At 36.4% G+C, this 24,705-nt stretch overlaps 1 protein-coding gene across 3 annotated transcripts in view; it reads right to left on the minus strand.

The window, feature by feature from the left end:
- MYO16 (myosin XVI) overlaps nt 1-24,705 on the minus strand; it is a 402,721-nt gene that overhangs the window by 174,251 nt on the left and 203,765 nt on the right. For all 3 annotated transcript variants that reach the window (XM_074815323.1, XM_074815322.1, XM_074815321.1), the window contains exons 10-13: nt 24,274-24,424; nt 14,364-14,474; nt 12,183-12,248; nt 8,625-8,752 (exon numbers count right to left, since the gene is read on the minus strand). In XM_074815323.1, the coding sequence (XP_074671424.1) occupies nt 8,625-8,752; nt 12,183-12,248; nt 14,364-14,474; nt 24,274-24,424 (456 nt within the window). The remainder of the gene's footprint in view (nt 1-8,624; nt 8,753-12,182; nt 12,249-14,363; nt 14,475-24,273; nt 24,425-24,705) is intronic.

Below are 24,705 nucleotides of genomic sequence, written 5' to 3' on the forward strand. Positions count from 1 at the left end.
CTACTATTTATTTATTAATATTTTGTTAATACAACCTTAATTATGACTCTAGTCTCTCTATCTTAAAATAATATGAATAATAAGAAAAAATAAACTCTGTTTTGAAAGAAAACATTCAAAACTAAAATTGTTAGGAAAACGTCTAATTCAAATAGAGCAAAGAACACAAGATGTTCTACAACCAGGGGAACGAAAGAAGCTACACTGTGCAAATCCACTGCACTTGGATTATGATCCAGCTCTTCTGCTACCTTGTGCCAGTCTAGCTGGGTCATTGGCACCATTCATGCCTGTGAGGTCAGTGCTAAGCATGTGCTTGCTGGACAGTCACACGAATTGCCTGGCTATTCCCTTTCAGAATAGCTGTGGCTGGAGTTACAACTGCCTTCTTGATGACTCCCAAAACCCACAAAACCTGTGTGAACACCCCAGCTCTGAGACCACCATGGCTGTTAGCAGCCAACGGGTTCAAAAGTTATGGGGCGGGGGGGGGGGAGTTAGAGAGGAACAGACAGTGCCATTACGTAGAAGTAGTTAACCAAGAAAGCCCAGCTAAAATAGTCAGAAAACAGCAAACTCCAGGCATTTTTAAGAATTACTTCCTGAAAGTACTGAGAAGCGCATCTTGCTTACCCTCAATTTCTGCATATGAGACAGATTTGTCTGTATCTTTATGAATTCAGATAACTGGATCATTACTGTTTAGCAAGTGTCAATTCCAGTATAAAAAAATTCTATAAATCATCTGTTTAGGGAAAAATATGACAAGATATAAAACATGGAAGGAGGAATGTTCCTGTCATTTCAGATCATATAAGTGATAGGATTTTATTGTCTGTGTTTCATTTTCAATTCTGACCAAAGGTACCACATTGAGAAGTGCAGGAATACTTAACAAAACAAATTAAAAAACCTACTCCTGCAGTACAGAAATGCTGGAAAACTTCAGAGAAAATTTGTTCATATAAGATTTCCACCAGTTTTAAAGAAAGATTAGATGAGCTAATTAGATATGCGTGCTGTTTTGTATGAACTTCTGAAACCAATCTCTTATTATACCACCCTAAACCATGAGCATTACTACTCCAAATTTCCATTCTGATAGTAAGATATATCCAGGGAAGAGAGAGTAAGCTTGCAAACTTTTAGGGGGCAAAATAATTACTTCCTTACCAATTTGCAGAGTACAGAAGTGAGACACTGGGTCTTACTCCATGACTGACGTTTCTAGATTTGAAATAAATACATGCAAGTAAGACTGCTAAATACAAAATAATGTGTTTTGTATCATCAGTAGTGACATGTGTAACTGAACAACCCTGCATGATAGTTGGAAATTCTATTACTAAACTAAACAGGAAAACGTATTTCTAAATAATTTTTATTATAAATAGGAAGTCTAAATCCATAACTGCACTGCAGTAGCCCATTGCATTTATGATATATTGAATTATAATTTAAAATGTAAAGATTATTAACTTGAACAGAATGCCTGTGGTGACTCTAAACTGAGGAAATCAAGAGCTTTCAAGGTGTTCCACTTTAAAAGACAAGGTTTTCTCTCTGTTCCAGATCATCTGGCTTAAAAATGTGATTTATATCACAATAAAACCATTGGATATTTACATTCCCGACTGCTAACATATACAAAATTATAACATTTCATTTGATATATCCATTAAGATTTTTTGATTCAACAGATTAGCCATCAGCATCCCATAAACCATTGGTTTGACTGACTAAGGATCCTTAGCTTTTAACAAGCCTATAAACTATACTTAGGCTTCCTAGACAGCTCCTCACTTATCTTGTCAGTGCTTAATGCATTTTCATACCCTGAATAGCAGTCAGAAGGAAGTTAATTATGAAAAGTCCACTTATTGGTTATTTAAGAGCATAACATAATGTTATTTTATTCTGTAACTTCCATATAAGGTTTATACAAAGCCAGGTCTTTGTGTTAAGCATAAATGAGTGATGGTGACTTGCCGTAAACTAAAAGTAATTTGAATAACTGGTAGTAATCTCTTCCATAATTTGGCCAAATGCTTTCCTATTGTAAAACACTCGATTTCAGAGAGTGACCACTTGATTAGATGTGAAATGACTGAAAAAATAAAATAAAATCCTTTAACATGGTAACCGCATAGAGGAAATAAAGATTAAAGCTTCAGAAGACAAGAAAGTAAGTAAAGTGTGAAAAGACAGAGAAGGTGAAAAGACTGATTTGGATCATGCTGAGAGCTTTAAATGGATTTTTTTTTTTTCCCTTTTTTAACCAATTCAGTGGCAAAGACTTAATAGGATGTTTAGAGGACTAGATAGCAGCAGGAAAAGGCCAAAGTCACAAAGAAAATTGAAACAGGCAACATTAATGTGAAATAGTAGTAAGTTTTTTATTAAATTTGAAGATGAAAACACAGCTTCACACAGTTTAAATGGGACTTTATGGAAGTTCTGCAAAATCAAGTGTTTTAACATTGCTGGAAATTGTAAAAGTCTAAAGTGCATTTCTAAAACTTCTTAAAACATGATGATGCATGTGCTTTTACCATGGACACACAAAGTTTTGACACAGAAGGGTTGCCACTGGGTTTGCAGAGGATTCCCTTCCACTAGCAGTATTTATAAATTAGGGGTTAATAAGTATTTTTATAATAAACATTCCTAATTACATGCAATTTATAAAGAATGTAGCAATGACAGAAGTATGAGTGCAGTTTTGAGTAGTCCACCTAACACATTATAGGGCACTGTCTGCTTTGTCATTGCAGAGGATGCTTCAGTGTTCCTCTGCCTAGTCTACCTTCTGTACATTCATACAGCATACACAGCCTCTGCAAACTGAATGATCTGCTTACAGGAATATTTTGCCACTGATATTTTATGTAACAGGAGATTCATTTTACAAGACTAAAAAAGGATTTTTTTTTTTTACATTGTCTTCTTTGCTGCTTGGGGAGACCCAGTCAACCTGCATGAAGCAAATGAAGCAAACAAAGCAGAGAGCTGACATGACAGAGAGGTCCAACCAACAAGAGACAGAAATCAAACTCGTACTGTGAAGCAAGTTTGGCAATGCTAGATTCCCATTGTAACTGAATCATATAACAGGAGACATAGGGATTCTACCACTAAACTGAGCAGTAAGTTCCTTAACACTCTATACCTTGTAATTTAAGTTCCAAATCAATGGATTTCCTTAAATTAAAGAATAAACTTGAACAAGATATTTTTAACACTTAGTTTTCCCTGCAAAAGACTGGTCCGGTCCCAAGTTAACTCCAGGATATATACGGGGACAGAAGTATTCTTCCAGATCTGTAAGAAAATACCTTGGAGATAGATATTTGCTGTTTGTGAATTGGTGTCTTCAGTTTTTTGGGCAACTCTTCAAAGCAGCTCCAATAGGAATATTCAAGATTTGCTAAATCTGTTTCCCGTGTGAACAAGACCTTACAACAGAATCTTATTTCTAGGGAAGAACATTTCACATTTGATAGATCATTTTGTTCACTTTTGATTTTTTTCTTGTATTTTAACCGCTGGTTGGAAATGTTTCTTTGACTTGCTCTTGGTCTTAAAGCTTGCCTTCTACTAAGCAGTCTTAAGGTCATCTGATACACACCAACTTCTGTATGCTACAGATAGATGGGAACACCTCCATTCCTAGTGTCTTTAGGCACAGAAAAGAGGAGAGGTAAATATTAGGTGATGACACTTTGGAATGGAGAATTTTTCTTCATCTGGCACAAGCTCCTGCTATTTCTGCAAATAACAGGTAGCATGGCACTCTGAGAACAGCCATACTCATGACAGAAGTGCTGACTTCATTTCTGTGCTCAGGGGGAAGACACAGGAGATCTCAGCTACAAATCTTTTCCCTGTGATCACAGGAGCACTCACTGTCAAAACTCTGTTTATTCCCAAAGAAAAGGGTGGAGTCTCTGTTTCCATGTATTTAATTGCAATCATTATCACAATCATTTGTGTGGATTCGGGAACCTCCAACCATATCTGGCTAAGGATACAATATAGAAATGATCTGTCCCTGAAGAGCTTCTACTCTAAACATATCACTAGAGACAAGCCGCTAAAGAAAACCAGTAAAAACAAACAACAAAAATCAGATGGAAGTTGCATGAGAAAGAAAGAACATTACAATAGCTATGAGCATCATCATATACAATAAGCACAACTGCTCATGGATGAATGTCTAATTTATAAAGATTCTGATCTCACTGATGTGAGTTAGCAATGCTTTGAGAAAGTTTGTTGTAAGGGGCTTGGGTACAGAAATGTCAAATTCCTGGATCCCAGTTAGCCTTAAGCATGAAATAAATAGTGCTGTAAGACTCTGCCCTGCCAGAAACTATGAATCTCTCCCAAACACACACACAGGCTGAAAATTGAAGTAGCACTTTATAGTCAGAAAGTAGAGTCTGGTAGTTTAGCAATGGTTTCAAGACCATAGCTTTGGACTTAGGGAGCTAAGTTCCAACTCAGACAACTTCAGGTGCCTTCATCTCTTTTCATTATCATCTCTTGGGAAAATGTGAGAGGCAAAAATGACTAGACTAAGAAAAACAGTATGATTAAAGGTTACACTGCATGCAGAATTCATTAGCAGCAGTAAGTGTCCAATAAAAGAGTAATTAATGAATCATTATAATGGCCACTAAATTCATGGGGAGTATCTTTTTGTAATTAATCTTTTGCACAAAAAAAAAATTAACTGAAAAACATTAATAGAATATAAAATTTATCTCTACAAAATAAACAAGCTACAAAGCTTGATGAAGATGACAGGGGATTAACATGAATACAGGTACATTTCTGGTATTCTTTCCAGTCCTTCTGAAAAGATACTGGGTAGCTTAATGTACTGACAATAAGAGTATTCTGTAAAGAAATTACTGTTTATAAAAAACTCAAATTTTCCAGGAAGAATTTGAATGAGAGTTATATATACTGCCATCACTTTGTTCTTCTCTGGCAGTTAATAGTTAAATGAGACATATTTTGAGAATTGCACATGAAAAGTAAAATACTGATATGGTACTAAATATCACTGTTCCATATCAAATCATAACAAAATGGTAGCCTCTTCTCATGGAAAATCTTTACAATAAAACTAAAACATAATTATGTTTATAAATTATACTAACAAATTACTTATACTAGAAAGTGTTACTATAATTAAAAGTAGACCTGAAAATAAATACAGATTTGAGGGTTTTATTCTATAATTGCATCATGTTTCATTTGCTAATGATGAAAACAGAAGGTAAAAGTGTCCTCTCAGTGTGCAATTCCAAAAGTGCTTGTATGCCAAAATCTTGCAGTTATCAAGAGAATTTAGTCTTGAGATTAGTTGCAGACCCATGGGGATAATTTACTTTCACTGGATTTACTACTAATAAAACCAAACAAAACTAACACCCTTCCAATTTGGTGTGGCTATTTTCACATGTGGCACACTGATACACCTCAAACCAAAAATTCCAATATTACAGCAGCAGCAAATGTGGTACTGAGATTCTAGGAACTATTTAGTCTAAGCCAAAACCACTACCAAAACCAGTGGGCCCTGCCAGTCCTGCTCTGGCAACTCATTTCACTTCTAGGTGATTTTGGCTTTGGAACAGATTCAGTTTAAAATAGCTCTCAAAGTCACCACCACCCTCCCAGGTATAATTCTGACCTGAGAGTATTTCTCCAGCCCAGTTCACCTTGCCACCACCTGAACACAAAGGATGGTGTGGAAATGAGGAAACAAACAGCCAAAGGTAGAAGGGCAGAAACACTCTTAGCCAGCTTATTCCAGTGTAATGTTCTCATGGATCTGTATGTCCTTTTCACTTGTTCATCCACTATCTCCTTCCTTCTGAGCACTTATATGAAATAGCCTTTCTAGCTATGGAGAGCTTCTCTGAGCTCCCCCATCTTCATTCAGCCTGTGATTCCACATTAGAGGGAAGTGTATTATTTTACTTCTAAAATATGTTACTAGGTGCACTCATGGCACCGCACACGTATGCATAGAAATGTATCCACAACTCAGCTTTATAACTGAAGGTATTTTAAAACTACAGACCATAGGCCAAACATGTACAGAATTTCTTACTGAGGAATGAAGAGTATGCTTGATAAGAGAGGCTGGAGAAAACAAAGTAAAACAGAAAATTGGAGTATTTCAGAACTGCAGAACTGCAGTTACTTGGTTCTGATAGGAAGTGAAACTGGGATCTTGAAAACTTCTCCACAGACTTCAAGTGAAAAATCAAAGAAAATCTGACTGGATGTTATACCACATGCCCTCAAGGCCAGAAAATAAGCCCTGCTCCATGTTGTTTATTAGCACAGATGTAACCAATGAATAATCCCTTACGGTGGTAGAAGAACCTTCTCTTGCTGATAGCTAATGTTGTTTTACAGCTGAAATAGCAAGAAAGAAGAAATCCATTTTGACCACACACACACGTTCATGCACACACACACATCAGGTGACAGATGAATAACTTGAGTTACATCACAGATAATTTTCAGATTATTATTATTATTGTCAGAAAAACAATGGAAATTTTCTATATTACCTTTACTTTCCAGACATTAATTATTTAGGTTCTACAAATGGACTAATATAATGAGAATACTCCATTTTTAATACTTTTTTATGAACTTCTAAAAGACTTCAATTCCCTTCTGTCTTCTCATTTAGTGCTAGCAGAAGAAAGGTATTTAAAAAGAACTGTTTCTAGATGTTTGTGTTAAGTTGCAGCTATACTTATCTCCTGTTCCAAATTACCAGATGCTTTCCTTTCAGCTTCCATTTTCACAACTTTAGGACTGCATATCTATGGGTTGCCTTGATGTGATACACAAATGTCTTGCCAAGTGCTAATGCTATCAACAGAGCACTCTCTTGTCACGTTCTCCATCAGGTCACTGCTATATAATAAGCTACAGTGGGCTGGGCAGGGATCAGGACAGTGGGGCTTAACACATGCCTTGACATCCTGATATGAAATCATCAGTAGCAACTATTCCCTGATATCAAAGCCATTTATTATTTAATACAATATTCTTTGTGTAATACTATACAATATTTAACCTGGCAGTTATTCTTTCTCTTGAAGTGTTAGTAAATACTATTTTCTGCTTCTTTTCTGTCTACACTTATAGGCAACTTCATAAAGATTAATCAATTAGCAGTGTCCCAAGTTTCTACTTTGAAGAAAATTATGAAAACAGTGCTTTAGGATATTTCTTATTTTATCAAAATTATTATACCTAAACAAGAGTTAATATTTAAGAGAAGATAATATGAACACACAGTAATGATTTTCTAATATTGCTTGCACCTCTTCTTAAATGTCACTGTTCACTGGATAAATAAATAGGTTATAAATTAGGTTATAAAAAGGTTATTGTTTATTTCAACCAATCAAGGGTCAGTTCCACACATAATTAATTTATAAATTTATAATTTAGAAACCTATAAACTATGCTTTTTTATAAACTGTGCTTTTAAAAGAAATATTTCATTACAATATTCAGATGTATTTGAAGACTTAATATACAGAACTCCAAATACTCACCCGAGTCTGTACCAACATAAATAGAATGTGATATAAATGGATACATAACGGATACATGAATGTATTTATGTGTTCATTTTAACTCGTGTAACTCTAAAACAGCGTTATTAGCTCCTTCTGAGTATCATATCTTCTCTATTGCCTAGTATTCAATTTTCTTATAATTAAAGGTAGTTCAAGAGCAATTACAAGATTTATCAAAAGGATCAGAATTTATTCCTGTCCAAATCAAAATCAACCTTTTTTTTTTCCCCCAACTCCCATGAAGTTCTGCAAACCCTTGCCAATATTTCAGCCAACAGCAATTGTCACAGTGACAAGACTGAACAACAAATTTCCTTGAGCAACTACACCAAATTCACCAGAACCATTGCTTTCACCTAGGGTGAAGGAAGAAAAGGGATTGACAGATCTGGGGATTAAAAGTTCCAAGTGAATTGAAAGTTTCACCATTATAAAACCAGGATATTTGGATGAAACTCTGTTTCACTGGAGATTTCTAATACATTTATTCACAAGCTTGAAGTTATTTATCATTGAAACAACACTGTGAATAAAGGAACTGGTTAAAGTCCATTTTGAAGTTGGAGAGCTAAATAACAAGCTCATGGCCTCACAAACATGTAAGGCAGAGTGGAATCTCCAATACAGGTGCTCCAACTCAGAGGTTTATAATTTAGTCAAGGACTTCCCATTTTTATTGTCATCAGATTTTATTTCTAACACTTATCCATGCAATATTAGCAAATACACACAGCAGTTTTGAATTCTTTACCATTAACTCTTTCTTCCTAATTAGATGCAACTAGATGGAGTGGCAATTCCCCAAGAAAATTTATGAACTTGAGATGTAATTAAACCTTTTTCAGTTCTATTTTGCTCTAATGTATGATACAGAGATCAGTACACAGAAAGGAATCAGTTGGAGACAAAAATAAAATGGAAATCACAACTGCTGAGTCCTGGGGGAAACAGCTGAAAGGCAGGAGTTACAAGTTAGTTATTAGAAAGATAAATTATCACCTGAGGATAAAGCACTGGGGACGCTGCTCCTGGAATAGCATGTGGTAAGCTCTTTCAGCACAGGAAAATATATGTGGGGGAAGTGAGGAACACAATTTTCCAGAGTTACTTAAATAAAGCTGGGTGACCTGAAAAATTGTAGAAAATTAACATGATCAATACATTTCACACTAATTATGTTTCACCCCCCTAATCCCGGGTCTTTTTTTAAAGCTTTCTAAGCATCATGAACAGAATCTCTGTATGTATATGTGGCACCATCACAGTATCTATGAAGATATTAACTAAAGAAAACAGAGCTGTAAGCACTGAAGATCTAATTAAGATACAAATTTAAACATACCTAGAGGACTCAACAATACTGGTTTGTGCATTGAGTAAAACCAGACTTAGTAAGTTACTTTTTTACACCTCATGTTTATAGCTCTTCAATGTCTTGACTTAAAAATTTTACAAAGTGGAATATATTTCCATGAAGAGTTAAAATCAAAGGCTTAAGTTCTAAACTAAATAATTTATTACATGACAGAGTAGTCTCCCACAAATACTCTCTCTGTAATATAGAATAACTTCTGTGATACACATAGCTAGCAATGCGTACTATCCTTAAAGCTTAAGTATGAGTAGAAGCAACTATCTGCTACTGAAACCTCATTTTTTTCTGAGGATATCCTGATGCTCTTTCAGCTAATATCAAGCAGATTTTCGAAAAACTAGGTAGTCTGCTAATATCTACAATCCTGTTCTTTCAGAATAAATAAATATAATAAAGAAAATACAGAATGTGATTTAGATTGTGAGCAGAAACACCATACCATTTTACAAATATCCTTAAATAAATCATTTTACCTAACTTTTAATTTAGCTTTTATCAGACCTTCTCATGGGTTTAGAAAATTAACAAAGGCTATACAGAAACCCATGGCAGCTGGGGTACAATTGGAACACTAGGAAGCATCTAGAATGATACTGGATACTATCACTTAACCAAATCCCCTCCTTTCCATCATGTCCTCTTTTCTCAAACTATTCTCTCTAACAGCCTTTCTACGACAGTGCCATTTTGTATTTGCTCCTTTCTCCAAACTAATAAGGTGCCTATAACCCTTTCTTGTCCCATGCCTGTCTTAATTATTTAGATATTAAACTGTTGAATCTTGGGGCATCTAGAACTCTGTGGCTGAATGATTCCTCCACAATACATCCCTATTCTCATTCCGGCCTTTCAAGCTACCAGACTAAACAAGATAAAATCCACACTGATTCTCAAGGAATCATTTCAGCATGTCACAAAGGAGAAAGAAAAACTTTCACACACTTATGCTCATTGAATAATGTTGCATTTTGCAAGTTTACATATTTTTCTAACACGTGAACTTCAGGAACATATTTGCCCTAATCAGACACAAGTAAATTCTGCACAAATGTAACAAAGCAGGATGACTGTAGCACAAGCACTTCTACAAACAGTTACTATGATGCCTTCAAAGTGACATCTGCATGTTCCTAGTAGTATAGTGCTATTATAATGTATAGTGTAGTACAGCATATTTCCATGTAAAAATGCATTAATATTATCATCTAGCAATTGCATTCAATTACATACGAAGCAGTGTATATCAGTCTCCATTAATGTATGATTCTTTATGTCATCTCAGAGTGAATAATTGCTTATAAAAAGATTTATTTTAGAATTATTCTATTGGAACTAAGTGTGGGAGGTCAATACAGGATAACAAAATACAGATTGCTGAGATGTTATGAAAAGTGTTTTTAAAAAAGAGAAGAAAACCCAGTGTTGCTGTTATTGAAAAATGTACATAATAATCTTTTCCTTGTTTCATCCTGGTTTTAGAAATAGTATCATGCCCAATACATCTTTTCATTCTTTTTTATTGACAGCTAACAAACCACATGCCTGAAACAAAAATTCTAACTAATGAGGAACATCATATAGCACGTCAGTGTCTACTGAGGAATTGACATAATCAATTTTTATTACTTTCATATACAGACCATCTAACACTTACAGACTTCAATAGAATACCAGCTAAGTTTCTACAGCATATTTGAGCATTTCAAAAACAGAGAAAATAAAGCTACTTTGCAACCATGTTTTTTTAATCATCTGGGAAATAATGACCTAATGCACAATACCATGAAGATAACAATGATGGAGTAAAAGCAAAGATCATCCAAGGAGACCCAGACAATTACAGGAAAAGATGTGTCTCATGCTAAACTTGCTAAAATAGATCTATTACAGACAGGTCAAGAGAAGATGCAGCAAACATTCAGGGAACATTTTAATATGTAAGCCCACCACCTAAATTCTTTTTCTTTACAGTTCTCTCTTGGTGCCCAAAATCATGTATCTCACGTAACATACACAGTGACAGGAAAAATACCATCATCTAAAACCTTGGGAATGATGGATGATTTCCATTTCCAGAAACTAAATTTAGACTTCCAGCTTGGAATCTGCTGCTCCTGTCACGGAATGTCACAGCAATTTTCTTTCAAATTTACTACTGATACACACAAAGCTACATGACATAGCAAAGAGCCACAGACTACAATTTGTTTACCAAATTTTGAACCCTTTATAATTCTTGTAAACTAAATAAACATATTTGAACACTCCCTAGCACAACAGGGAGCCTGATCTCTGTGCAGTAATGTGAACTCAGTGCATCAACAAGAAAATAACAGGGAGGGGGAGAAGTAAATTAATAGTTACTTTAATACTGTCTCTAAAATGGCTGAGTGAAGACGGAGGAGAGATTAAACTGTTTGAATTTATGTTGCTCCCACTGATCTACAAAGTCCACTTACGTTACTATCAGTGTCTAGGTACTGAAACGGTAAACCCCTTGTAAATAACTAGTCTGTCTCATAAGTGAAAGATTAGAAAGATAAGGGTACTACTATTCAAGACAGAAACACCTGAAGCACTTCTTAAGAGGCCTTGTGCATGACAGTGCACACACGCACTCAAGTCCATTTGCCCATACACTGCCTGTGCCCAACAGAAGCTGCATCCCTACGACTGCCCCAGTGTAGTGCTAAGCTCATGCCGAGCACTTCGCACTCATTGCCTGTACCATGTCTGAACTGAGTGGTCTGATGTGGCGCACAGGCAGCCATTTTGAGCCTTTCTGCACCATTAAGGTTGTTATCTCCATAATTGTGTTTTGGGCAGGGGGGGTGTGAACTCAAACAACCACTGCATGAAGTATGTGTCTATTTTTGCAAGTTTGACTGTGGCCAAAACCATCAAGGTCATGTTATACATCAAGAATTACTTTTAAACAATCGAAAGTGCTACTGCTCACACAAAATATTAGCAAGATGGCTGGTTTATAAATAAGATACAGCAAAAACAGTGGTATCTTGGAAGAAATTTTTAAAAATTTCCTAAAATATTGAAACTACGATGCTCCCAACATAAAAAAGGACATATATGTTAAATAATTTTAGTCAATTAGCCTGCCACATGAATTATATGAATCCACTGAAAAGATACATACTGTAACATTTTAAAGAAAGAATGCTTACCATGGTAGAATAAATAGGAAGTTCCTTAAATGGGTTAACAAGCAACAGTATATCACCAATGTAGGTCTGAAAAAAGAAGATATAATTGCTTTATTAAGCAATAAATTAAATCTTTAAGGAGGCTAATGGCTTTCTTCCAGAAAGGACTTCTGGCAAAGCTTCTTAAATCTAGCTATCAACGTATTAAACATAATTTGCAAATTCTGGGCTTTTAACTTCTTAACTTTAAACTGAGATCTAAATTTGCAATTCAGACAGCATTAATTATTCTTTTTGTAATAAAACTGAGTTCTTCATAATGGAAAATTATGCGTAGAAGAATTGCACTGCATATATTATTGGTAGATTATTTGAAAGTTAATTTGTAATTTACCACTTGTTAAACTACAAAAATGACATGCCTACCACATAAACAAGTTCCTCAAACAATTTTTTAGGGGATAGATGACATAATTTAGAAATGCTATATTGATTAGCCATAATTGATACATTACAATATGTTGCTTGTGGGATAAGACAGAGCAATTGATACATATATAAGTATCTATGCATGTGTATGTGTATATGAACATATGTACATGCATATAGAAAAAAATTCCGGCTATATGAAAAATAGCAAACCATCCACTGATTGCAAAGGTGCCAAGATTTTATAATTTCATATTTAAACACTCATGTATGAAAGATGGACTGAAGTATAAGATTGTAGGTCACCCTTGCTGTTATACTTCTCACTCTACATAAGTAGCTGCTGCTGTATTATGTTCTTCGAATGCAAAAATGCCAGACCCCTGTCTTTGAAGAGGTCAGACAGCAAACCATCATGTAAACAGTCCCAGTCATGCTGCCTTTTTCAAAATGAAGCATTTTGATTTGGGGAGACAGAAAATATTGCCTTTCATAGCAAATGTACTTTTTTCTTCTGAAATGTGGGAATTTATTTCCTCTCTCTCACCCACCTCAATTTCACTGTTGGGTTTTCCTGCAGAATAGAAGTTTATTAAGCTTCACAAAACATGAAACAGGAAGTGTTCCGCACTAAGGCTGATTTGGGTTTGGAATTGGAGTCCAAGTACTTTTCCTTTTAAGTTTGAGAACCAAATCACCCCAAGATGCAAGGGTATTCAGCATTGATGCTGACATTCTACCAAAGCACAATGGCTGCTGTTGAGCAGAATATTAATGATCACTACACATAAATTTCCATTAAGCTAAGGAGAATGCCAGAGGAGGGTATGAGATCCTCTTAGGTGAACTCTTCAGTATTTTAAAACAAAATACTTCCTTCTTATAAATACTAAGTATCTGTGGATCCTCCTGAATTTGATTCAGTTAAATTTATCTGTGTTTGACATCTTTGAAAGTGAGATAAAGCAAAAGAAATACTCATAATAAAATAGGATTTGATCCATGATTCTAGAACCCAGAATTTTTATTATTATTGAATGTTGTAACACTAGAATTGAAGTTCCCATAATCTCAAAAGTATTCACAGCAACACACAGCAACATGCCAATTCCCCATATTCCTTTAGTCTAAACAGTGCAATCAACTTATACTTTTAAAAACAATTTGCATGTTTCACATTAACATGCCACTCAGCTGTTCAGTAAGTTAGAAATAAGTTATGAATAAGATATGAACAGGGATACAACAATTTTCAAGTGCAGATTTTTCTCCAGAAGTAATCTATGCCTAACTGGATGCCTCCCAGATTTACTATGGCATAACCAGAAAAACCTGCTTTACAAAAATTTGCTATGATTATTTAATTTAATCTACATGATTGACATTACAATATAGAGAATTACTTTTGTAATATAGGAAGAGATAACGATTAATTAAATCTCCCATGCTGAATTCTAAGCTTTTAAAATCTAAATTCATTTTAAATTCCCAGTAATCATGTGCTCTATACCAATACTCTTCCTCTGTAAAATAAACAAACATAAATTGTATCCAAACCTATCTGAAGTGTTATTACATTTTTTATTTCTGCTTTTCCTATATAAACTTGAGAAATTGCAGGGCTTACACACACGTATGTCCTGATCCATTTAAATATTAGTCATGGGTCCAAGACTGGTTACTGTCCAGTAGTTATGACAGTAATTATATTTTTCTATTCTCTTATTTGCTCTTTTTTGAAAGCTTACTGTTGATAGGTCAATAGCAACTCACATATATCTGATTATTATTGAAACGCTTCTGAATCTCATAAAGCAGGCTGCTGTCTGTTAGCTCACTCAGAGAAGCCAGGTCATCATTTGGAGCTGGAGGCATTAGCTTGATCTAGAAAACACAAATTAGATAAATAAAGTAAGTTTACAACCTATTGTTCTGTACTGTAATGCTCTAACCTAAAGTATAAACCCAGATCACTAGAATTTATGGAAAAAAATGCATTAGGAAACTGGAAAGTTGTCACTCCTCCTAAACAATTGCACATCCTTAATCTTAAGTAAGAGAAGAACATCAAAAATTATTATTAACGTTAAGGTACATACCTGCATGAGTCTGATGGGCTCTTAAGAACATAGACACCTACTAGAGTGCCATTTGCTATCCCTGAACCCATAAAGATTTCCAGCTCAAAAGCAGTTCTCCTGCTCTCTTCGTTAAATGTTTATGGCAGAAGAAATCAAGACTATAAAAGCTAGTGCACTTGTAAACTATTTATTGCCCAGTATTTAACAAAGCTCTCATACTACTTTTCATCATACAGGATTTAAATTCTATTAGAATTTTTCCTGCAGAATAGAAGGAAGTTAATAAGAAGTGGGAACCATGTTGTCAAGGAGACCAGAAGAGATTCAGAAGCAGCTACTTTAGCCAAAACTGATGAATGAAATGAGCTTAACATTTTTGAGATTTAGGAGGAATAAGATAAGCTCTGCAAGGCAAAGTAAATAAAAAAATTCCAAAAGACAGAATAGGAGACAGAAGAACAAGGAATCAGTGATTATAGAAATTTGCTTAAAGACAAAATAAACATTGATACATTAGCAGTGTGCTTATAAATTATGATCTACACTTATAATGTAGGTTTTCTTTTTTATGTCAGCCCAAAGAAAAACATTTTTGCATGTCAGCAGAATATCTATAAACAGAAAACTCTCATGTGAGCTATGGTAGAATTATTTGAATTGTTTGTTCAGAGTTTACTAGAATACTCTCTCAGTGTATCTTTTGAGTATGGACAGTGAAGATGAAACTTCTTTGTTTCATTTTTCTGCTTAAGATGAAGGCTCAGGAAAAAAGCAGACGCTGCCCTTTCCTGGAGAACAACTCAGAATCCTCAGTCTCTGGCAGTGGCATGTGGCAGGAAGTCAGGGACAGGAGCAGTGAGCAGACTGGGAGATTTTGGAGGGAACACGGAGTGTGCTTCTGGCAAGGAGAAGACCCCAAAGACTATGGATACTGGTGTTTAATACTGGGATCTGATCCCAAACTACTAAACTTCCATTGTTTCCATAGGTTCAAGGTCTAGTTCAAAAATCACGACACTGGGTTCTCTTTCTGCATTTGTCAGAGCTCCACTGTGTGATATTGCTGAAGAATTTAATCTTAATGAAATAAGGCTAAAAATCTCTTGACTTTTTAATGTTTCAAGATTCTTGAAACATACATGCACTCATTCACATGCAATGTTTAGGCAACCATGAGCAAACACTGGGAAGTTTGTAGGCATAAACAAGCAGGGTGAATTAGATGTGATTTTGTATCTTTTCTAAATCATAGATCTTTGACCTTATCAATATTTTTCTTCTAAAAATAGCAATATTGAATAACAGTATCAAAATATTCAATGAACAGTCATAAAAGAGATGGCATTTCTTACTCTTCTATTTTACCAAGAAGAAATGATGCACACCAGACATCACAACCACAGAACCGCCAGCCCTTATGACATAAAAAAAAATTTTTTTTCCTGTTTAAATATTTCACCAGCTTTACTCATATTCATATGCTGGCATGGTACAAATGAAGTTACAAAACCCTGAAGCCTTCTCTAGTCTACAAATAGAGAAATACAAATACAGATTGTGGAATATCAACTTCACACTTCATTTTACACTAAATATTCTTGTGGGTTCAAGGTGTTTGTCAAAAGATGACTGCTCTCACATCAGCACAAAACAAAACTGAAGAGCCACTTCTTTTATCTGTACTTAATGCAAGTTTGACTCATGCCATACTACTTAGGACATTTTTTCTTAGTTTCCAAGCTTTTTTATGGCCTCAGCTATCCTAATATGCAGTTTCTTACAGTCCAAACAAATTGCCAAGTACTATACTTGGTTTTCAGTCACTTGCTCAATTCAACCTACTCTTGTCTTTGTCCAAGTCCAATAGTGAATGATGAGACACAAGCTTAATCACTAAAGAAACTGCAAAATAGAGCAAAATTAATTCTAAGAAATAGTACATAACATGTAGTAAATTAAATTAAGCTGGTGAAGTATCTAGAGAAGAAGTCCTATGAGAAGTGGCTGAGGGAACTGGGGTTGTTTAGCCTGGAGAAAATGAGGCTCAGGGGAGACCTTATGATTCTCTACAACTGCTTCAAAGGAGGCTGTAGCCAGGTGTCAGTCTCTTCTCCCAAGCAACAAGTGATAGGACAAGAGGAAACAGCCTCAACATGCACCAGAGGAGGTTTAGATTGGATATTAGGAAAGATTTCTTCATTGAAAGGGTTATCAAGCATTGGAACAGGCTGCCCAGGGAAGTGGTTGAGGCACCATCCTTGGAGGCATTTAAAAGATATGTAGATGTGACACTTTGGGACATGGTTCAGTGGTGGATTTTGCAGTGTTATGGTTGGACTTCATGAAGTGTCTTTTCAAACCTAAATGGTTCTATGATTCTATGTATGAAGCTGTAGCTCCTCACAGAGGAAAGGTATATGTAAGTAGGGCTTGCAAGATCTCAGCTTCTGTTGAGTCCCAGAGTCCTGCAGTACCTTCTATCTATGGAGGGCACACTTTTACTCTTTTCTCTACTTCGAGCGCTATAGCTGTTATCACATTTTTGTTTCTTGTAATAGCTCTGCCTATGGGACCTGATGGGATACACCCGAGGGTCCTGAAGGAGCTGGCTGGGGTGCTCGCCAAGCCGCTTTCCAGCATTTACCAGCAGTCCTGGCTGACCGGGGAGGTCCCGACAGATTGGAAAATGGCCAATATGACGCCCATATATAAGAAGGGTTGGAAGCATGATCCGGGAAATTACAGGCCTGTCAACTTGACTTCCATGCCTGGGAAGCTGATGGAGCAGCTCATCCTGAGTACCATCACACAACACGTGTGGGGCAACCAGATGATCAGGCCCAGTCAGCATGGGTTTATGAAAGGCAGGTCCTGCTTGACAAACCTGATCTCCTTCTACGACAGGGTGACCTGCTTATTGGATGGGGGAAAGGCTGTGGATGTAGTTTACCTCGACTTTAGTAAGGCCTTTGACACCGTTTCCCACAGAATTCTCCTGGCAAAACTGGCTGCTCGAGGCTTGGATGATCACACGCTTTGCTGGGTAAAAAACTGGCTGGATGGCCGGGCCCAGAGAGTTGTGATGAACGGAGTTAAATCCAGTTGGCGGCCAGTCAGAGTGGTGTCCCACAGGGCTCGGTTTTGGGGCCACTCCTGTTTAACATCTTTATTGATGATCTAGACGAGGGGATCGAGTGTACCCTCAGTAAGTTTGCAGACGACACCAAGTTGGGTGGGAGTGTTGATCGGCTCGAGGGTAGGGAGGCTCTGCAGAGAGACCTGGACAGGCTGGAGCGATGGGCTAAGGCCAACTGTAGGAGTTTCAATAAGGCCAAATGCTGGGTGCTGCACTTCGGCCACAACAAGCCCCAGCAGCGCTACAGGCTTGGGGAGGAGTGGCTGGAGAGCTGCCAGTCAGAGAGGGACCTGGGGATGTTGATTGACAGCCGGCTGAACATGAGCCAGCAGTGTGCCCAGGTGGCCAAGAAGGCCAATGGCATCCTGGCCTGTATCAAAAATAGTGTGGCCAGCAGGGACAGGGAAGTGATCTTACCCCTGTACTCGACACTGGTGAGGCTGCACCTTGATTACTGTGTTCAGTTTTGGGCCCCTCACTACAAAAAGGACATTGAATTACTCGAGCGTGTCCAGAGAAGGGCAACGAAGCTGGTGAAGGGTCTGGAGCACATGTCGTACAAGGAGTGGCTGAGGGAACTGGGGGTATTTAGTCTGGAGAAGAGGAGGCTGAGGGGGGAACTCATTGCCCTTTACAACTACCTGAAAGGAGGTTGCAGAGAACTGGGGATGAGCCTCTTTAACCAAGTAATGAGTGATAAGACAAGAGGTAATGGCCTCAAGTTGTGCCAGGGAAGGTTCAGACTGGATATTAGGAAGTATTTCTTTACAGAACGGGTTGTTAGGCATTGGAATGGGCTGCCCAGGGAGGTGGTGGAGTCCCCATCCCTGGAGGTGTTTAAGAGTCGGGTCGACATAGCGCTGAGGGATATGGTGTAGTTGGGAACTGCCAATGCTAGGTTAAAGATTGGACTAGATGATCTTCAAGGTCCTTTCCAACCTATATGATTCTGTGATTCTGTGAGATTTTCACAATAATATTAGAGACTGCAAAAAACTTCCACTTTGGGACTAACATAGTGACTGGAAAAATCTGGGGACTTCTGCTTTAGTCTTTAAAAATTTCCTTACTATTCCTCTTAAGACAGATACATTCAGTAGAAAATAATGCTTAAAACAAGTATATGAGGAAACAGGCAAACTCCTCACAGAAAACTGTCTCCTTTTTTTTATTAATTAGGTCTACCAACAGGCAATAAACGCTGACAACTAAAATGGTATATGTAAACATCATATTCATGTAACACCATGAATATTAGCAGAAGATTTTTCAATGTTTTTCCACTCACCCACTAAAACATGGAAGGGAAGCATATAATCTGCATTCCATCTGCAACAGATGTTGAACTAGACAGTTGAAGTAGCAACCCATAAAAAATGTAAGGAAAACATACCTTGTAACAGTAGCTCTAGATATACTAGCTGCATAGATGTACAAGGACAAGAAGGCAGCAATGCCGAATCACACTTTAATGATGCTTTCTGTTTCCTTCTTTCACCATAACGATTGTGAAAAAACACCTCTCATTCCATTAAGTCCAAAAAGCAATAAATATACAAATGCAAAGAAGTATCTCAAGGAGATTATTTACTAGACTTAGATAATGTAATGACTGTTTTTTACATGTAAAATGTACTTACTCCAACATGTAATCTCTGAAATAGGCCAGCTGAAAATTTCACAATGTACCTTCCCACAGTCCTCATCTCACTGACTCATCTTTTTTGGAAGAGATGTACTTTAAAATGGTGAAGTCTATCAAAATATTACTGTAACTATTCTCCTTTTTCCTGTCTATTTAAAATACTTTCTTCTTAAAATATTTGTATTTCCAGAACAGGAGTTTCAAACAAGACAAACATACACAGGTTACCTGCTATATCTGTCTTCCTGTCTACCTATTCTAGAGGTTTATTCCTCACCCCATTAAAGTGAACGCAGATTTTTCTGTCACACAGAAGATGGCATTTCTTGCTCTTTTTGTTTTTAATCATGGCAATTGGATGTAAGGCTGGCTAGAAAACAAGAATTCCACTTGGCAAAAAAAAAGTAAATTACGTTTTGACATTTGTTTTTGATGATGTACATTGGAATAGAAGAAAATGAACAAAAGAATTCCAAGAACTTTTTTAAGGGTCTTGTAGAGGGAAAACAGATGAAAAACAGAAGCCTATGGCCTCTTTCCCTTATTAGTGTACTCACCTGGCTTTCAGGAACAAAGCAGGCATAGGTCTTCACTATACTCCCTTGTGTGCTATCTAAACTCAGAACACCTGTGCCAGAGAATGAGCTTCTCTTAATCTATCTCTATAAAGATTAAACCTAAACTAGGCTAGAGACAAATGTCTTAATTTGTAAATAAAAGAAGGTTTTGGATTTGCCCTGGGAATCTCCATATTTTCTGGACAGTTAGCACACATCCTCGTACATTCTTGGCTCATGTCAAGCTAGCACTCATGCAGATAATACCTGGATATCATTCAGGTCACATGTCAACATTTCCCATAGGCTGTTTGGGCATGGCCCCATTTTTTGAGGGAGAAGAGTTCTGTCTTATGGATATGCACTGACCCATCCCACATAGCCCTAAGCCAGAGAACAAGCCCTGGTTTGTTTTTATTTCATAATCTAGGTATAGCCAAAGATGCTGACTCTATAGATAGGTGGTTAGAGATATGAAGTGTTCAGTTAAACCCTAAGTGAGTCAAAATCTTTTTCCGTCAACTTTTTTTTTCTACGACGTTTAGGATTTGGTGATTCAGCATTTTCTAACAGACTCTTTGCATTAAAATTCACAGCTCAGTAAATAAATCACATAGAAATAAGAAACCCTAAATGCCTTAAACTCACAACTGATTTGACTTGGTAGTAAACATTATTTACAGTATTAATAACTTATTTGTGGGCACCTTCAAATTCTGTTCTCATCAACTTTTCTGAGCATACAGATGAGTTTTCTCTATTTTTTCACCTCAATGAATGTATCTGGCTGTCATACTGTTTGCATGATACATATTTTATGAGACATAGAAGAAAAATAGCCATAAATGCAGCATAAGTTCCAATATAACTATGCCTCTGGAAGTTATTAGTTCTTTAGATTTTTGTAATGCTAACAGTGAAGATTCCTATTTACTCATTTAAATTACATACACTTAACAGCATTCACAATCTGCTCATATAATAATCTCTAATGATTTTTGGTTTTTTACATACTTGTGTTACTGAAATAAGTATTCATTCTAGTTCTTATGTGTAATAATAAGATATACATGATTGTCCCTTGGGTATGTGGTGACACTAGAACAATAAAAAGGGCATCAGGGGATATTCTATCACACAGTTCATATGGCCAACAATATGTAAACAAGAATTATAAGACAAAGACAAAATATATTTTTTTAAAAGATCCAATTAAGAAAAAGAAAATATTTAATCTATATTTGTTTGTAGCAAGAAGCACATACTTAAATTCCAGGCCAGTAACTTCAATCTGCTATCAAAAAAATATCCTCCCCAGCTGAGAGGAAGAGAAATTCCCAGCTATGACAAAATTCTGGAAATTATTCATACTGCTTTCTTTGTTTGGCAGCACAGACCTTAACATTACAGATGATCAAAGAACATCTTTTACCTAGGAAAAAGAAAAAGCTAACACAAGCCAAGAGAGACTCAAAATGTTTTATCAATGTAACCATTTGATCTCCACCTCCTATGCTTTGTGTAATAAAAATCTTACTTAATGCGAAACAATATTTTAAGGATCTTTTTTATCATTTCTGCAATGAAAAAAAATGAGGTTACATACAAATTTGAGCTGTTAGTTTTCTCAAAGCCAAAAAAGTTGTGAGCATTCTCTATTAAAAATGTATGTTTCAGATGTAATAAGATGAAATTTTTCTCTGATCCCCCAATAAAGGCCTAATCTGCATGCCATATTGCCTAAGAATGTATGATATTTCTGACACAAAGCATACAAAATATCATGCTGATCTATTTCAATAATGTATGATCATAAAATCCAAGTAATGACTCTACATATCCTACTGACAAATTAAACAGGACATGCTTACTTTGAATGTAGTTTGGAATGCAACTGGTAAGACAAAAAGATAGTGAAATTCATTAGAATTAGTATATCCAAGAGGCAGAAATAGTGGGAAGGAGTTGTTCAAAGCTTTCCTTTGATATGAACACTAAATATAAATTTTACTTCCCAAGTTGTGGAATAAAATTTTAAAAAAATGTGTTATTTGCAAATATCATCTCTGAAAATTAAGACCTACATATTATATACACAAATATGAATAAGATATACATATATCTATAGTTCATAATGCATAGTAGTATAGAATACAATCCCCCTACTTCCAGGATCACAATTATCTCACTTAAAAAAAGAAAAAAGCACATATTTTCATTTGACAAAATATGGAAATTGTTTAGTTTACTAAAATTAAACTATTTCCTGAAGTGATTAAACTCTTTTATTCTCTTTTGTCCATAAGAGTTGAAGCTCGTTAAGCCTTTGCCAACTGAAAAATTCTGTTAATCTATGATTATTTTTTTTAATGCAACCAGTCATTTAAAAACACACTGAAATAGCATGGTTTCTAATCTATCCCCTACTAGTGCTGATTTCCCAGATAGGACTGTTCCTGCTTATTCTTTGACAAGGGAGCATCACTCTTTATTCAGCAACTGCAGATACTGAGCAAGGTTTGTATTTTTTATTGCTTCTAAAAGACCACAAGATACACATTCCTTCTAATGTGTTTAAAGCAGAATTTCACAGAGTATTTTCTGCTGAAATTTCTCAGCTAATGGAGCTAAAAGAGGTTCATCTTTATTTGTGCTGTCTTGTCTTTGAATTGTAACTGTTGCGGGAAGTTCCACTGAAATATGGTGAAACAGCAGAAGAAGTAAAGTTTTGAAAATCTGCCCTGGGACCCTGAAGTGACTCATGGTGGAGGACAAAACTGCCAGCATGAAGACTTCTGGTTGCTCTTTCTCACATGGAAGATTAGCTGTTCTTCCAATCAGTTTTTGCATATGTTTTACTGCACAAGCTATAAAGCAAAAGTGTAGCCTAGAGATAATAAAAACCTGAATAATTTTAGCTAGGTCTGCACCAAAACAGGGTCAAGCAGAAGGAGGTATGTATGTTCTTGTCCACACTTCTGTTGAACATCTAGAAGCAAGCGATAGTCTCAGCAAGACCCTAGGCTAAACACCTCCCTCTCTTTTCTTACAATTATAGGAGGGTGCCTCCTAATGGGGTTGTAAGCATTTACTTTTCTGACCAAGGGTGGTTCTCTTTTGAATAGAATGTGTTTTCATCACATCACTGCACAGTCAGCAAGGCCAGAAATTGTATGACATGAAAACAAGATGTAAGCCAAGTGCAAAACATTCTTCTGACTGAATAAGGAACTGAGTGCTCTATGGGATTCCAAAGCCGAGGACTTTCAGAGATGGACTTGTATGACTGACACATGAACTCACTGATTGATCTCATATGATCAACACATTCCTTTGAAACACATTCAAAAAAAAAAGCAGCGGAGTGTACATGCCAAGGCAGTTGCAGTTTTTTTGAACTGAACATGGTTTAAATGTAAACAGTATCTTGCTCATTTGTTATGCTTCAAATTCACAGTAAATTATTTTAAGTGGAAATTCTACCCTCCACCCACCCCAATCCTAAAGTAGTTTTTTCTTAAATGGCTTCTTGAATATGTGTTTCCCAAATGCATGTAACAGAAAATAAAACCCTAGTACAAAAAAAAAAAAACCGCGCCAAAAACCAACCCAAACAATATTTAAGTCCTAAACATTCAAAGTTAGGACATGCTAGATTTACAAGCAACAGAAAATTGCCTCCTTTTGCATTCACCCTATACACTAAATGAGATTGTGATCCTGTGGAGAAAAACTGTAAAGGGTATCCAAATAATCAGTGCCTGTATCCTAATACATTAGCACAAGAAAGGGAGTTAATGCTGTGGCTGTAAATCTGGCAATTCCTATTTTTAAATTACAGTCACTAATTTTGCAACTTAATATTCCTTAGACATTCTTTTTGTTTTTGCAGTCTCACAGGTTGTGTTTCTTTCCTTTGTAAAACGAAGTTGGAGACAAGAGCACACTTTGGGCAGTGCTAACAGTTGTCCCTCCCCTGTTGTGAACCATGAATAGAGGTTGAGGAGCTCTGAGGCCCCCGACTGCCACAGCCCCTGACCTGCCACCAGTAGCTGGCAGGAAGCAGCTGTTCAATTTGCAGAGAGGGAACTCTTTGCAGGGCCAGACTGATTGCACGGAGTGATCAAGGAGACAAGGCTCCGCAGTGCAAATGATACTGCTGTGTGGCAAGGGGAAAAAAATTACTGTGGTCTTCGGTTTCATTAAGTTTACAATTTCCAGACCTAAGCACTAACAAACATTTCGAGAAACTGCATGCCGTTACCTGTTCAAGTTTGGTTGCAGTATTCACAGTGACATTTTCAGATGCACTGTCTTGAGATTGCTGCTTACATAAGCCTTTAGCTGCATCCTTAAACATGGTGTCTTTCTCCAGCAAACTGTCTTGCTTGGCAATCGGTAAAGCCAGGGGATTGCTACAACGAGAATCAATAAAGCAATTAGACTTCTCCTGAAGATGTCAGACAAATAACAGATTGCCAAACGTGGGTGGCACAAACACAGAACTGAGATACAATTCAGAGATGAGACATGAGTTCCTGGTTCAAGTACCAAAAAAGAAATTGGTGAGAAATAAACCGTTCACATAGGTTGGTCTGTTCCCAAAGACACAGAGCAAAACACTTTGATTTAAAATTCACCTTTATGCATACCTTCTATGAAGTAGAACTGAGCAAGCCAAAGAGAATATGCATGA

Source organism: Strix aluco, chromosome 2 (genome assembly GCF_031877795.1).
Source record: "Strix aluco isolate bStrAlu1 chromosome 2, bStrAlu1.hap1, whole genome shotgun sequence".
Lineage (NCBI taxonomy): Eukaryota > Metazoa > Chordata > Aves > Strigiformes > Strigidae > Strix > Strix aluco.